General features: G+C 40.1%; 2 protein-coding genes across 7 annotated transcripts; one reads left to right on the top strand and one right to left on the bottom strand.

The window, feature by feature from the left end:
- Positions 1-735: 735 nt before the first annotated feature.
- rnf8 (ring finger protein 8) lies at positions 736-10,285 on the bottom strand. Of its 5 annotated transcripts, none has more exons than XM_023953061.1 (10): positions 10,007-10,285; positions 6,846-6,974; positions 5,646-6,088; positions 3,817-4,021; positions 3,672-3,731; positions 3,483-3,572; positions 3,278-3,385; positions 2,980-3,184; positions 2,854-2,886; positions 736-1,126 (listed from the first exon to the last, which is right to left on the bottom strand). In XM_023953061.1, the coding sequence occupies exons 2-10, from the start codon at positions 6,912-6,914 to the stop codon at positions 939-941; spliced, it is 1,401 nt and encodes a 466-aa protein (XP_023808829.1). In that variant the 5' UTR covers positions 6,915-6,974; positions 10,007-10,285; the 3' UTR covers positions 736-938. The 5 variants fall into 5 exon arrangements, with proteins under 5 accessions (XP_023808829.1, XP_004083483.1, XP_011489850.1 ...); XM_004083435.3 differs by lacking the exon at positions 10,007-10,285 and adding an exon at positions 7,098-7,375; XM_011491548.3 differs by lacking the exon at positions 10,007-10,285 and adding an exon at positions 7,098-7,375 and having other exon boundaries at positions 2,973-3,184.
- Positions 8,074-15,683, top strand: aida (axin interactor, dorsalization associated). Of its 2 annotated transcripts, XM_011491549.3 has the most exons (11): positions 8,074-8,376; positions 10,690-10,756; positions 10,841-10,894; positions 11,336-11,390; positions 11,480-11,543; positions 11,619-11,716; positions 11,875-11,883; positions 12,208-12,330; positions 12,415-12,537; positions 14,044-14,161; positions 14,246-15,683. In XM_011491549.3, exons 1-11 carry the CDS (start codon positions 8,270-8,272, stop codon positions 14,343-14,345), a joined length of 918 nt encoding a protein of 305 aa, XP_011489851.1. In that variant the 5' UTR covers positions 8,074-8,269; the 3' UTR covers positions 14,346-15,683. The 2 variants fall into 2 exon arrangements, with proteins under 2 accessions (XP_011489851.1, XP_004083602.1); XM_004083554.4 differs by lacking the exon at positions 11,875-11,883.
- Positions 15,684-15,798: the final 115 nt, after the last annotated feature.

Consider the following 15,798-nt stretch of genomic DNA (forward strand, 5'->3'; position numbering starts at 1 on the left):
AATATATATATATATATGTTTTTTTTCTTTATTTACTTTTTAAGCCTAGAAACGGAACCAGCTTGATTATAATAAAATAAATATAAATTAAAGATCTTGTTAAAGGACTAAAATATAAAAACTGTGTTTTTAAGCTATGTTTAAAGTTAAAATGAAAGCATTAAGTGGAATTAAAAACATGCCCATATGGAGGGATTATAATGCCATTATTGTGAGCGCAACAGCCACTGTTTTGATCATAAAATTTAAAAGTTTTGTGTGCTCAAAACAATAGTTTGCAATTGAAACAGAAAAATACACTTGAAACTTTAAACTATGTTCCAAATGTGCCACAAAAGCCAGCCAATCACAGACATGGGCGTGAAAGGGTGATGTCTGTGATTGGCTGGCTTTTGTGGCACGTATGTCAGACGGTGCTCTGGATTGAGAATTGTCCCCCCCCCATATTTTTGAGTTTCTAGTTCGTTTTTCTGTTTCAAGTGCGAAATATTTTTTTTTTAGCACAATTTTTTTTAAGTTTTACGCTAAAAAATGTGAAAGTTACAGTTGGAATAATGGCACAAAAACCACTCCATACGCCCATGCTGTGTCTGTTAGTTGGGAACATTTCTAGTAGAAAAATCACAAAGTCTGTGTGTTTGAATACTTTAAGCTACTAATCGAAGCGAAGATTTTAAATATCAACCCAGAACACGTAGAAAAAAGCAACATGAAAGAGTTGAAAACTTGTAAAGATAATGGTAAAAGTAATCAGGAAGAAACTTTAATCTTTTCACTGAAAAACAAGTACACTACACAAATAATAACTTTACAAAAAGAAAACATAAGGAAGTTTTCCTCATGATGAGACCAAAGTGTTCTTAGTGTAAACTAAAGATCCCGAGGGCTTTTCTTGTTGGAGGGCTTTGCGAGTCCGTTTTTTGCCTTCCGATTGAGAGTTAATCTTCAAGGTCATCTGAGATCTCAAACTCTAAATGGTCGCTGCTTTCTGTGTCCACAGTGAACACAGAGCTGAGGCTGCTAAAAATGGACAGCATGCTTCCATCGCTCTCGACGGTGCTGCTGCTGCTGCCGTCGCTGCTGCTGTCGTCATCGTGGATCACCATCACCTCTGCGGCGTTGGCGGCTGGAAAACAGAAACGCAGAGTGAGCCGCCCTTTCTTCCTGGAGAAACTCCACTGACATACGCAGCACTAATACGCCCGGCTAACAGAACAGAAGATGAAACATATTGTATTGTCATCTTGTGTAACGGAGGGTCTCTCGGCAGATCCCCTCTGGTGACACCATGACATGTTATTAGAAAGCCTCCCAGCAGCTTCCCAGCATTCCCTGAGGTTTGGACCCTTCAGCACTTTCTGCTGCTTTTGAGCAAAGGGTCACTGAATGGACTCTAGTCACAAAAGTTGATATTTTTAGACATTAAACCCTAAAACCAGGAGATAGTCCACTCGTGACAGAATGAAGGGAATGATTTCCAAGTTGTTTCAGGAACTTGTGCTCTTTAACACATCTGAATAGATCAATACATTTGAGTTTCTACCTGGGATGCACTCCGGTGAAAATCATGTTTGTAGTGTTTTTAACATGTTATTGAGGCATTTTTCTCATGAGGGAGGACATACACTAAGAAAATCAATTTTGAGCTGGCATTGGTTCTAAACTGTACGGCTGGGTAGCTCCGATATTGCTGCAAGGTACCAGGAGAGTGTGTTAACAGATGAAAGTGCGGGCGGGGTTACTCTGCGCTGATGGTCCCTCCCACATCTCTAATTTCTAATGAAAACAACAGATTTATTTTTTTATTTGGCTAAAAATGACCGTCATGATTAAAGACCAATAGGAATTCTTTGAAACTAGATGAAAAGATGATCAAAGCCTAAGTCACATGACCCGTACGGGTGCTGCAGGTCTTTGGGTTGTCTGGGCCCGTGGGGGGTCGTAGAGAGGCGTGGCTGCCTCTTAAGGGGGGGGTACAGGTGTGGGTTGTAGTTCCCTTAAAACTCATAGGGTCCCCTCAAGAGACGTCATGAAAATGGAACGTACCAATGTCGTGCTTGTGGTAAGTGTTTTGTGGGAATAATGTAGTGTAAGATGAACACTTGTATTTTTAGGATTTGACCAAATCTCTTCTCACGATGAGCTATTTTCCTTCATGGCGTCATAAGGAAAGGCTCCATTCACACAACGCTGTTACTGTGACCCCGCCCACCTATATCAGTACTGTCACTTTTCCACTTGGTGATGGCACAGTTGTTGAAGAGGATATTTCAAATTGGCTTTTCTCGTCATAAAGGTTGCTGTCCCCTACTGTAGTCCTTAGTAATAATAATACATTTTATTTATATGGTGCCTTTCTAGACACTCAAGGTCGCCTCACAGTACAAAATTATGTAAAATCATAAAAATATAACAACAAAACGCCACAAAACACAAAATAAGTTAACAGTTAAATCAGCAGTTTAAATATTATGAATCCAAGGCAAAAAGGTGAGTTTTGAGATGTTTGGAAAACAGAGAGATGGTCCATATTTTGTAGATCAGAGGGGAGGGAGTTCCAGAATTGCGGGGCTGAGCTGTTAGCAAGGATCGAGGACTGGCTCCTTACTGAGCGTGTGCAAATGTTGCACGGATGAGATGTGCATATGATACACAAGTGCCCGTTAGATGTCCACACAAACTACGCTCTGACGGTTTAATTTCCTCATTTCTAACAGTCAGGATCCGTGCGAGGAGCGCGCATTTATCACTTAACAGCACTAACGAACCTCTTGTGCAAAAATCTGAACGAAACGCACAAATTCCTCTCCTGATCATGTGACATTGAAAGATCAGTCCAATTTCCCCACTTACCTGATTGGACACTGCTTTCACAGACCTGCTCACCTGAAGACAGCAAAAATAAAAGTCTTTTAACAGCTCTGGGTTAACACTCGAAAGCTTTTCGGTCCAGTCGAGCATCACAAACGCACCTCTCACCTTTCCTCTCGTTGATGACGCTTTGCCTCTTCTCCTTGACGTCCAGGCTCAGGTTCTCCATCATGCGCTCGATGAAGTTGTCCAGGGCCAGGCAGCGGCTTTGGGACGTGATGGCCTGTCGGCAGATGGGACACTCTTCTTTCTTTTTGCGCCACTGGGTGATGCAGTAGGAGCAGAAGCTGTGAGCGCAGTTCAGGGTGACTGCCTGCAGAAGACGACCATAAGACGATCCAAAAAATGTCACTCTAACGGTCGGTGGTTCTCATTTGCAGGTGAAGCTAATCTGATAAGAGCCCACCTCGATGAAGAGTTCTGAGCAGATGATGCACTGAAGCTCGTTCTCCAGAACTTCAGTCATTTGTGTAACCACTTCATCTTTCTGGGCACGGGCCCTTTCCTTTTCCTCCTGAGGATTTATTGTGATTATTATTAATTATATATATTGTGATTTATTGTGGCATTCAGGGGCAGAAGATGAATAAAACTAAGGATTTTGAACAGACCTTCGTGGCTTCCAGCTCTTTGTTTTTGGCTGAGAGAATCTTTTCGAAGGCTTGTCGAGAGAGGGCGTGTTCAACGATCACTTTCTTTTGCTGAGAATAGATAAAAACAATACTTATCCTCAATAATGTCACTTCATAATCTCATAAATGCTGTCCGTCTACGGAAAGAAAACTCCTTTATTTTCTTACTTCTTGCAAGGCATCGTTCAACTGCTTTCTCATTTGCTCTTCCTGCTGTGTTTTCTGATGCTAAACACACACACAAAAATGCTTCTTTATCCCCACAAAACTCACTTCACATCCTGCTTGTAAAACAGACTGAAGCCACCCTCACCTCTGGCCACCTCCGTTCACTGAAGGACTTCTTTAAGGTCTCCATCTGGTGCATTTTGCCTCGGAGAGTCCCCAGCTGACTCTGCAGCTCCTGGACCCGCTCCCGGACCAGCGGGTCACCCTGCTGATCTTCTCCCTCCAGAGATGCTACCCGTCTCTGGGTGTCATCCACCTGCTCCCGCAGCAACAGAATGTTCTGACTGTACCTGCAAACGGTTTTGGGAAAGAAAAATGATGACGCACCAACACAAGCATCATGTTGAGCTGAAGTCACTGCAAAAACATAAATAAATAAAAAAGGCAGATTCAGATGAACACAGTCTATCAACATATTTCTAGATACAGGAGATAAATGCAACTGAATCTGAATGAAATAAAAGATCAGGACAAACTTGTTATTAGAGCTCCACAGCAGCTTTTTCAGAGGACAGAAGATTATATAACAATGTAAGATGTAATAGAGGAGGAATCATTATCATATAAGTTTGATTCTCCCGACTTCCTTTCAAGCAATTGATCAAAAATATATTTGACAATCATCATATTTAATTAATAAATAGAGCATTTTTCCTGTTGTAAAACACCTTAAGAGTGCTTTACATAAAATAAAAATAGTGATTAGGAAAGCCCCCAATACACATACGCATTATGCAATACACAAAAACAGTCCATAAAAATCAAATGAAAACACTAGGAAATGTAAGAGTTAATTAAAAGCTAAGCAAAAAAGACGATTTATACGATTTTTTCTTAAAAACCTCCAGGGTGGATGAAGCCCTCACGTCCTCAGCCAAGCGGTTCCACAGGTGAGGCCCCTAATACTGGAAGGTGGCTTTTGTTCTGAATGTGTCTATGTTTTATAATGTCAAGAAGATGGTATCGCTTTATGTTATTTATTTTCTAATCAATTGATGATTTAGTATCTTAAATAGATTTGATTAATCTGTTTCCTTTTATTATTTAATATGTTTAAAATGAAAGAAACAAATCAGTCTGAGGAGCCACTCCTACCTAGTTGAATTCATGCTCACAGTGGGGCAGGACAGTGAGCAGAGTCCTCTCTGAGACCCTGCATGATTAGAGAACAGTACTGGGAAAAGCCACTTCCGTCTGGGAGGGGGTTTGACGCAGGCCTTATTGATGGAATGGCATCAATATTACATCTGTGGTGCTTGTAGTTTGGTCTTTTCCTAAGCTTATTGTAGTCGGTCTATGATATTTCTAAAATAAAAGGTGGTGTTGTGGGGAACTATTTTAGTTTGATGTGAAACACAGATGTTTGAAGGCTCAGCCTGATGTATTTCTTCTGGGTTTCTAGTGAAATACAGTGGTCCCTCATTTATCGCCTGGAGATCCGTTCTAAAAAAACAAAACAACCTTGCAATCTGTTGAATCTGCGACGTTTCAAGGGTGTAAACTCCATTGCTACACACTTTTCTCAGACAGACATGAACATTTGTACACTTTTCTCTCTTGTTTAAACTTTCAAAGTTCAAACCTTTTAAGAAAAGATCGTCCAGTGTTATAGAATGAAAACAAGGTGTGACCGCGATGGAAGATTCATGCAGGTTTGCCAAACTGAACGCATTCAGTGCAGAAGACATGGCACGGAGTCTGAAGTCTGACAATCTCTACAAGATGCAGAACAGTGTGCTGCGTATGTACATTTTTAAATTCAAAATAATTGAACATAGTCAAATTAATAAATAAAAACATGCAAAATTGCACTAAAAAACAGAAAAAGGTGAACTGCAAATAAAGTTTATTTGAACTTTTTCCCTTTTGCGTGTTCACTTGTGTATTCTACAATGGAAGTGAAAGTTGGCTTACATCTGTAGGTTGTCACAGGGAGGTTGGGAGCCATCAGAACGTTGCCTCGACTCCTGGACACGTCTGCCGGATGCGGTCTCCTCCGGCTGGGAGCGACTCTGTTGCAGCTGGCATTTCTTTAGAGGCGGAGGGCAGGCTTTTGCTAAAGACTTGTCCGAGGAAGAGCGGCGGTACAGCTTCGGCTTTGAGGTAGAAGGCTCATCTTCTTCCATGGTCATCTTCCTCTTGGAACTCTCAGTGATGGCGGCTGCTGTGGCTCCCTCTTTATGCGTTTTTGCCAGGTGGAGTTTAATGTCTTTCAGGGGCTGCTGGACCAGGACGTAGTCGAACTCCACTTTGGACCCCATTACAGGAACTCCCAGCTGTATGGAGTCTCCAGGCCTGAGGAGATGGGCTTCATCAGCCGGTATACGGTTTCCGTTGACCCAGACACCATTGAGACTCTGTATAAGAAATCAGCTGTTACTTTCATATTTATGTACATTTTTTAATTGAAAATCATCAAACCATTTAGGATTTTTAGGCCATTCACAGGCTGCACGCAAAGAGTGCACAATTGAACTTGAACAGCACTAAGGGGCCCCTTGTGCAGGATACCAGAGATACAACCTGTCGCTGTCAGCAGAAAAGTATAAGCATGAACGTTTTTCTCTAACTGGTCTCACCATGACTAAAGCAAAAACATGAATGGTTACCAAGGAGCACTGTGACTATTTCAAGGGCAGCTACTTTAATTAAGCCACAGATATTATTTTTTTTAATAGCAAAATAAATAAACGCAGCCAAGAAAGAAAGTATAGCCACACATATTTGAAAAATTACGTGCGAATAGTCATTTTTTAAATTTAAATAGCCAGAATTCTAATTTTTATGCAACATTTCAAATGGAAAACTTGCCTTTAAAGCAAACAATGAAGCACACAAATATAATAAGGGGTACGATAACATAAAATCGCTTCCTCCCACCCCCTTTTGAAAATATTAATTAAACTTCATTTGACAAAATTAATATTTAATGGACTCCATGTCTTGTATTGTATGTATTACTGTGCATGTCTATCCAATTAAGTAATTAAATGACCTCCTAGAAAGTGCATGTATATCTTTATGTGCTTATGTCTTCTTTTACGTTTTAATTTTCCAATCATTTCATAAATAATTATCCTAAGTCTGACATATCTATGGTGAACGTCATTTCACCTTCTTGTCCGTCACCGTCCACTGTCCGTCTTCTTTTCTCTTGAAGGTGCAGTGCAGCCTGGAGATCATCAGAGGACAACTCGCTGACAGGAGCTGGTACGTCACGTTCACCCCGCGTCCAACGGTGACCTGCAGTCGAAACCAATTTAACCACAGTTCAAACTGCTGAAAACACAGGGGGGGAAATGGACCAGAAACACAGAAAAGTATGCGATTATTTAGCTAATTTAGCTAGTTAGCGAACATTAGCACCTCTGTGTTTCCGAACAAGCGAAGCCACTCGGATTTTTTCCCCACTCTCATGAGACACGCCACCTCCGAGTCCGAGCTGTCCTCCTCTTCTGCCGAACAAGATTCCGTGGTTGTACTCTCCATATTATCTCATTTTTTAAAGGTATAGAAACGATATAACGCCGCCGCAACAGTTACTTTGCTCAGTCACATAACGCTCCCATGCTAGCTCTGGGATAATTTTACTAGACCGGAAATCACCGGAAGTGTTCATGTGATGTTTCAAAATAAGGCACCCAACGGTGCTTTCTTACCAAAGAGACTATAATTATATTTTTTATAATAATAAAAATAAAATACATATATATTAAATTGAACGATGATTACATTACACTCTGAAGAGGCTTTTTTTTACTTTAATTGTTGTAAAGTGGTTAAAATGGTTTAAATATATTCTAAAGAACAATTAATGGCTGAACTTATTGCTAACATTTATACTATTTATTAAGTTTAAAACAGCTTGTTTGAAAATATGTCTATACTTTAGTTAAATTGTTTTTTAATAACTCAATAAAGTAATATCAAGCACCACTCTAAAAAATAATGAGTTTGATTGTAAAACACGTGAGAGTTCAAAATATTCCCGATGTATTAAAAGGAAACAACTACAAGGTGCATGTGATTGTTATGTAAGTTACGTTAAAGACTGGAACCTATGTTTGTTTACTTGTTTTTTTTGTGTTATAAACAGGATGAATATTTTTGTTTTGTTTGTTTTGTGTGTGAATTTTCTCATTTTAACAATTATTATTATTATTATTATTATTATTATTATTATTATTATTATTATTATTATTAATAATAATAATAATAATAATAATAATAATAATAATAATAATAATAATAATAATAATAATAATAATAATGTAATAGTAACACGAGGCTTCAGATCTTCCGGGCGACCCCGCGCTTCAAATCGAGCAAACCCAAGGCTTTCGGGCGGGACTTCCTTTCGCCCGCGGATGTCACATCAGGGTCGGCCAGGCTGAAAGGGCTTGGTCGGGGTGTCACCGGTTTGTGCGCCAAACTCTGGACCGGACGAGCAGGCAAACTGGCCGACGCTGGAGCCCCGCAGATGAGCCTCCTCCTCGGATATGCTGTCCTGAGAGCGCCGCACGAATCCTCCCGACAAAATGTCTGATGTAAACAAGACTATCCAGAAATGGCACGCCAGTTTTAGGAAAGGCTCAGACTTTGACTCGTGGGGGCAGTTGGTGGAGGCGATAGATGAATACCAAATGTAAGTCTACAACATGCGTGTTTGCTCCGCCTGTGGTAAAAGCTGCGGGGATAAGGACCGTGGGAGACAGAAGTTGCCCCGGCAGCTGTCAGCAGTAAATACATCCCTGCCCTCCATGATGACGGGATGTGGCAGCAGAGCTCCGTGCGGTTGCTGCATCCCGGTTTCAGTTTCGTCTTGGGTGTTGTGTTGTGTTTGTGTGCGTGTGTGTGTGTTTTCTGCTCTAAAGGAGCCAGCAGCTGCTCCGCGGAGAATTGAGAAACAGTCAGCCACACCCTCTCGTTGTTCTGGGCGGGTTCTTTGTGTTCAGAGAGAAACGCCATTTTTTAACTTTTCAAAAATCACATTTTTCATGAAGTGATCTGCTTTATTACTTAATTATTATGATTATCTGCTGTAATTGTCTTTATTATATTAATATCGGGTTTACCTGGTAGTGCTTTTGTTGGCCACAAGAGGGCGTGAATACACAGACTGCAATTTAATATGTACAAACTTCAAATGTATGGAACGCCGTTAGGGACATTTTCTGCAATATTTCTGCATAAAATGGGTGACCACATGCATTTCCCCCCAAAAAAGAAATAATATCTGGGTTAAAACTGACATTTAAATTGAAAGTTCCCACTCAGATGAATTTTTAACATGCTTTTGTGGCATTTTTCTCACGATGAAGGACAAACATTAAGAACATAAAGTTAACATTTTCCTCTCTAATTTCTTTTTTCCTTATTCAAGAGCAGAAGAAAAAAAATCTGTTTGTAAAAGATTGTATTTGTGACGTAGAAAACAAGCTCCCTGTTCCATTCTTATGCATCCATTTGTAGACAACTAGACTGGACAGCTCGCCATTTTTGTTGCATAATCATAACTAAAAGAGCACTGGGAACACTTTGACAAAAGATCAAAAGATGATCGGAAGGGGACTTTTAAAAATAATTTCAGTTGTGATGGAAACATTTTAACATGTCCTTCATAAAAGCATTTTATTTTCAGTTTTTTTAAGTAAACGATAAGAACTTAACATGTCTGTGAAGAAACTGGATTTTCTAGAAAGGACTGTATTGTATTAATTCGTAACCCCGTCAGTTTCTTGCACACAGAAATAATGAATAATGACTCAGAGACAGTTACTTATCTTTGTTTTATAAGGAGTCATTACTCAAAGCGAGCACACACCACAGGGGCCGTCGAAAAAGGGCAAACTCAGACACAGACAGAGAGATATAAAAAGCGTTACACACACATAGTTTCCCCGGAGCTCCGTTTCGTCTCAAAAGTCACACTCAGCCTCCCAAGGCTCTATTTCTTCGGCTCACTCGCCGCGGCTGCTCCTACACTTATGCCTACACTTCCATCCCTACACTGCCATTCCCACCGAGGAGGGAAGGCGCCTACACTAGCAGCCTCGCGCGCCGCCCACACTTTTCCCGTCCGCGCAGGATGACTCGTGCACGCGCAGCACCTTGCCTGCAAGCGGTGCTCTGTTCAGCGTGCTCGCGCAGCGGACTGCAGCCGTTTCTCTATTCTTCCCCCAACGTTGATGCACGCACACACAAGGACACAGACACAGTCAACATAAAGCCCTAATAAGTAAAGAGAGGACAGACTTTCTGTGTGGCGTACTCACTTCAAGCAATGAACCTCGCCATTTGATGAGGGTCCGAAGTCGCCGAGGGCACCACCGGATCCAAGGGCAAGGGCCGCCGATCCTGAAGGCGGATGTTTCAATGCTGAGGATGTGGCTAGCGGTTTTCGGGCAACCCCCCCCAGGGGTTCCAGCGATGTCCAGGGCGTGCCGGCCGGCTCAGAAGGAGCAAATGTGAAGAAACTGGATTTGTCGACAGTTACTTATCTTTTGTGGAGGTTTTACTTCGTACAAACACGAAGGGGACAGACAGATGAACATGGTGCATTCAAAGTCCGAACCAACGAGCTCAGGGATGGGGTTGGTATAAATGCATTTGCATATTCAGAAGATCGTCCGATGGACCCCGTGTGAAAAACACGCCCACAGGTTACTGCTGGAGAGCAGTTCCAAGGCTAAAGTGAAGATAAGTCTGAGGCCTGCTCAGGAGATCACACATGCACAGAAAAAGGGAGTATGAGAAGAAACTGTTAGAACAATAGCTTGGCTGTGCTGTCTTCAAATGTAATACAATTTTGAGATGACAATACATGCTCAGTGAATTAAGTTTAAACCATTAGTGTAATAAAAGTTAAAGGCAGTTTCTAACTATTCTTCACAATGTCTGATTTATTGTGTTTTGTAAGAACTAACGATGTTCTGTGTTTATTTGTGGTTTTATTTAGTCTAGCGAGGCAAATGCAAAAAGAGATCCACACAACAAGTTCCACAGATTTCACAGAAGAGCAGAAGGTGATCTTATTGATTTACTGCAAATTTATGCAGCGCTCCTATCCTTTTCTGCAGCTAAAAACAACGTTTCTTTTTTCTGTCCAGAAAACTTTAGGGAAGATTGCAACATGCCTGGAGATGAGAAGTGCGAGTCTGCAGGTTTGTGTCACTTTTATTGTCTTTGTGTTTGTGTGTGTAAGGGCAGACATAAAGAAAGTCCACTTGGATGTCACTTTTGGATGTATTTGTGTCAGTTTTGTTGTCCGTTTGCATCTGTAAAATGTTTTTGGTACTTTAAGTCATTTGTATTTCTGTTTCAAATTTTTGGTTTTTGTTGTTGCCTTTTGCTAATTCTGTTAAACATTAATGGTTTTACTTGCATTTTTTGTTCAAGTTTTTTGCTTCCTTTAGGATTTATTTAAGTATTTGTTTAGCTTTTTTGGTTGCTGGGACTGACTTTAAAATTGATCTGTTCCATTTTTTTCTATTATTTTGGCATTTTAAAAATGTTTCTGTGTCTTTGAATAAATAAACCAGTTTATTAGAAAGATCCTGATTTAATTATCTGAGCTCAAATGTCCCTTAAATGCATTTCCTCAGTGCACACAGTCAATGGAAGAATTCAAATTAGAGGACCTGAAAAAATTAGAAACCAGTAAGTAAACAACAAAACATTTGTATGAATTATTGGAACCTTTGGGTTTTTTTAACAATATCTTTTCTCTTATTTGTTTTTGTTTGCAGTAATAGAGAATATCCTCACCTATAATAAAGAATTTCCTTTTGATGTCCAGCCCGTTCCCTCGAGGTAAAGAATTGAGTTTGTTTATTGTACGGGAGTAAGCATTGCTTTAGTTTTAAAGCTCTTCTTCTTGTTGGTCAGAAAAATCCTGGCTCCAGGAGAGGAGGAGGATCTCGATCTGGACGATGATGAGGATGCGGGGGCGTGTGCGTCTGAGGCTTTCGCGTCGCGAGCTCCTGGTACGGTAAACCCCACCCGCCCGGCCGCCGTTTCGTTGATCCGTTTCGTTCACGTCTCCTCATCTGTGAGGGCCATTTGACCATGCACGTCTTTGCTCTCTTTGTCGGAGTCATGCATGTCTTCATCGCTCATCCCTGCCTGCCCGATTCATTTCCAGCTTCTCAAGGTACGGCGTTTTGTCTTTTAGTGCCCGTTTTTCTCATCAGAGCTTCTTTTGTTTCGTTCCCTCAAAAGTGACATTATGTTTTGAGGAACTCCTTAGGTTTTCTGTTAAACATTCAACAAAGACGTGTCAGTCTGCAGGTAACCTCAGAGATGGTTTGAAATAATTAACTATCTGGTATGCGGCTTCAAAACACTTCAGGGAGATGAATAAATCCGTAATTCTGCAAATATTTTCATTTATGTTTAACCTTAAAGTGAAGAATGTCCTTAAATAAAAACTGAATCTGATCACAAGGCACTGATGGTAATGTCAAACTTTCCACAGGCACCTTGTTACCACGGTTACCCTCTGAGCCTGGAATAACACTACTCACAGTAAGAATTGAGAAAATCGGGTTAAAGGATGCTGGGCAGTGCATCGACCCCTACATAACCGTCAGCGTTAAAGGTACGGAGACGACGCAACGGAGAGGTTAAAAAAAGCTTCTTTCTCGAGTCTCGATGATGGCGTTCGATGTTCCTCCACCTACAGATGTGAACGGCGTTGACCTGAATCCGGTGCAGGAAACGCCCGTAGCCACCAGAAAGGAGGACAACTACATTCACTTCTGCGTGGATGTGGAGATCCAGAGACACGTGGAGAAACTACCAAAAGGTAACAGCCATCATTGGCCTCCAGCTTTCAGCCGACAAAAGCTGGGCACAAATATGTAAGAGCTCTTTAGATGCTGTTTTCTAATGTCAAGCAGGGGGGTGGGAGTATCATGTTCGGTACTGCTGAGAAGGAAATGATGACAATTTATAGGGAAACAAAAGGTTTTTTGTGAGCAGTTGGAGTCACAAAATGGCAAGGAAACAGGCAAGTTGAGGAAAAAAAATCAGAAATTGGGGAGGTGGAATGAGAATTCAACCAAAAACATAAAGTAAAATAAAAAAACAAGAGCATTTTAAGCTGGCTCAAGACACCTAAAAGGGATTTTCCCTGTAAAAGAAATCTAAAGGAGGGGTTGGAAATATGAGAACGGACAGGAGCTGAGGCACTAAGAGGCTGAATGAGGCCCTAAAACCAGAGGTAACCTTAGCATTTTGAACACAATTCTCGTTTGTTTGTCTCTCTTGGGACATATTTCAAGTTTGAAACTGTCATCATCTCCTTTTGTAGTTTATATCAGTTAGAATTTATAAAAAAAAAAGTTGTCATTGTTGAATGTTTTAGGCTGAACCTGTTGGTGAAAATGCAAAAGCAGTTTGCATTCTGCTAAAATAGCTGAAGAAAAGCATAAAAAGAAAATGGACAAACTCAAGGAAGAAGCTGATACCTTCATGTTTCTTGATAAATTAGTTGTTCCCATTCAGTCTATCCAGCCACCTGATGGAATTAATGGGAAACAAAAGTTTCTCCAAAATATACTTTATCTGTGAAGTTAAAGCAAAGGTTCTTTAGATATCTTGAACAGCACTGGAACCTTCATCTGGGTCAAGCCTGCGGACTCTCCAGCTGTTAATTAAAGACCCACTATGATGAAAATCATGATGTTCTTGTGGCATTTTTCTGATGATGGAGGCCAAATATAAAGAAAATGAAGCTCAAAATTGCATTTCTGAGTTTTTTTTAAAATTCATAATTGTTGTGAATCAAAAGCAGGTGGAAAAAATTGCTGTGTGAAAATCAACAGCTTAAACAGAGATCTCTCAGTATCGGGAAGAGGGGGCGGGGTTGCTCTGCAATTCACTTAAAGAGGTGAATTTCTAATGAACTACTGCCGTTTTTTTTATTATTATGGCTAATCATAATTAAGAGACCACATGGAATAGTTTTAAAAAGCATCAAAAGATAATCGGAGTGGAACTTTACAGACAAGCAGGTAGGAGGAAGAGGAGAGAAATCTGCACTTTCTGATGGTGGAGATGAAGATTCTGTTAACATCTGATGGGGAAGCATTGGAGAATTCAATGCCTCTGTTCAGTTTACGCCTCAATTATCCAAAATCTGAAGAGCGAGGCTCAGAAACTGAAGTTTTCAAACCTACACAGACTATTTAGACACCTTTAAATTCTCATCATGAACGATGGAAGACGGTTCATCTCTCTTTTTATCTCACATTTCTTTTAACAAGCTCTAAATCATTTTAAAAGAATGATCTGTCTTCACATATTCCAGGAGCAGCTATCTTCTTTGAATTCAAACACTACAAGCCTAAAAAGAAGTTCACCAGCACGAAATGTTACGCTTTCCTGGAGATGGACGAGATCAAACCCGGACCGCTTGTGATTGAGCTGTGAGTGTTTTTCACCGCTGACTTTTCTGTTCCTTCCTCTCTGTGATCTGAAGGTAAAACCCCGCTGCTCTTTTTGAATTTCAGGTACAAGAAGCCTACGGACTTTAAGAGGAAGAAGCTGCAGCTCCTCACCAAGAAACCACTTTTCCTCCACCTTCATCAGACGTTACACAAAGACAGCTAAGCCTCGGCTGGAAGGACGCCGAGATCGCGTCTCATCATCACGTCCAGCAATATCCAAGAGGTCCAGCGTTTTCCATGAATGTGAAGACAGAAACAGAGCCGGTTGTTAAATCAGCTCCTATTTTTTGCATTCTTAATTTGTTTTGAAGTGAAGTGCATTTTCTTTATTTTCTTCTGCTGAAAATCTCAAAAAAATGGGAGATTTTTATTGCAAAAAATGCATTTTCTTTATAGTTTGAAAACATCCTGACACTTTCAAGTAAATGTGCTGCAGAGGAGCTCAGAAAATTTTGGTTGCACTTAAATAATCACCAAACTTGTGTTTGCAGTTATTTGAAACGGTAAGGAGCACAACAACAAATGTTTGATTCCAACGTTCGGAACCGAAGTCCAAAAGTGACGTTATTTTGAAATAAAGTTAGAAGCAAAAGTGAATCAACCACAAACCCATGTTTCCCACCTGTTTTCCAAAACTTTAGGACTTGAACGTCATTTTGGTTCATGAGTACGATAGCAAAAAGTCCTGAAAGCAACATTTTTATGTATATTCTCTATTGTTTCTGTTTATTTCCTGGAACATTTGAGGCCAGTGAAATTCATCCGCGATGCCAGAAGGAGCCTCACGATGGCGTTCTTTGACATCCCACACAAAACCAAGGATAAAAGGTTGAATGGCGTCCCTGTCTGTGCTTCATAGTCGACAAAGTGTAAATAAATTTGACAGCGGATGGAATCTCCTAGCCTGACAGTGTGAAGTGAGTTTCTGTGTTTAGAGAGTAAGTTTACAGAAAAAGAAAACATTTTTGGAGATGTTGGAGCATAATTTGTCAAAATAAAAGGTTTATATGTCTTGTATTTTATTATTTTTTTTATTATTTGGCTTTTCTGTAAAAGAAGTTCAATAAATCTGGAGAAAAGTTTATTTTTTATTAAATTACGAGGTTGGAAGAAAGCTGCAGCAAACAGTAACAGTGCTTCCAACTTTACTTTTTATTAAAATAACATTTAAAATTCACTAAAATGAAAACTTTTTTCCCCCCAGTTATTTTGTTGCTTTAATTCCAGATGAAGTATTTAATCTTCAGTTTCATCAGAATAAAATGTGAACCTGTGTAATCACATTACCTAAACTGATCAACTTTTCTGTCACAGAAATATCTTTGTAAGATTTGCTTTGAGATTTTATTTTTGTAACAAACTGTGAGCCGCACTAACGGACGAACTAACCGGGATGGATGAAGCAGGAAAAAGCATCAGGACTGAAATGTTTTTGTTGACATGCTGAAGGGAAGTTGATCATTCATCCGTTTTATTTGTAATAAACCAAAAAATGTTTTTTTTTTGAGTCATAGAATGCATTGTTTTTAAATGTGTTTTCGGTGCAGATTATACCTTAAATGTTTGAAAACACAAACTGAAATGTGATTTTATTTTATTGTCCCATCATCCTTTGA

Source organism: Oryzias latipes, chromosome 24 (genome assembly GCF_002234675.1).
Source record: "Oryzias latipes chromosome 24, ASM223467v1".
Classification (NCBI taxonomy): Eukaryota; Metazoa; Chordata; class Actinopteri; order Beloniformes; family Adrianichthyidae; genus Oryzias; species Oryzias latipes.

Bases quoted from the DNA above. Each gene is read 5' to 3' on its own strand.
- aida (XM_011491549.3), top strand. From the start codon at position 8,270: ATGTCTGATGTAAACAAGACTATCCAGAAATGGCACGCCAGTTTTAGG. The intron at 10,757-10,840 runs GTGATCTTATTG...TTTTCTGTCCAG, and splicing joins ATTTCACAGAAGAGCAGAAG to AAAACTTTAGGGAAGATTGC. The intron at 11,391-11,479 runs GTAAGTAAACAA...TTTTGTTTGCAG, and splicing joins CCTGAAAAAATTAGAAACCA to TAATAGAGAATATCCTCACC.
- rnf8 (XM_004083435.3), bottom strand. From the start codon at position 7,220: ATGGAGAGTACAACCACGGAATCTTGTTCGGCAGAAGAGGAGGACAGC. The intron at 6,975-7,097 runs GTGCTAATGTTC...TTTCGACTGCAG, and splicing joins GCTTGTTCGGAAACACAGAG to GTCACCGTTGGACGCGGGGT. The intron at 3,573-3,671 runs GTAAGAAAATAA...ATCTATTCTCAG, and splicing joins TGAACGATGCCTTGCAAGAA to CAAAAGAAAGTGATCGTTGA.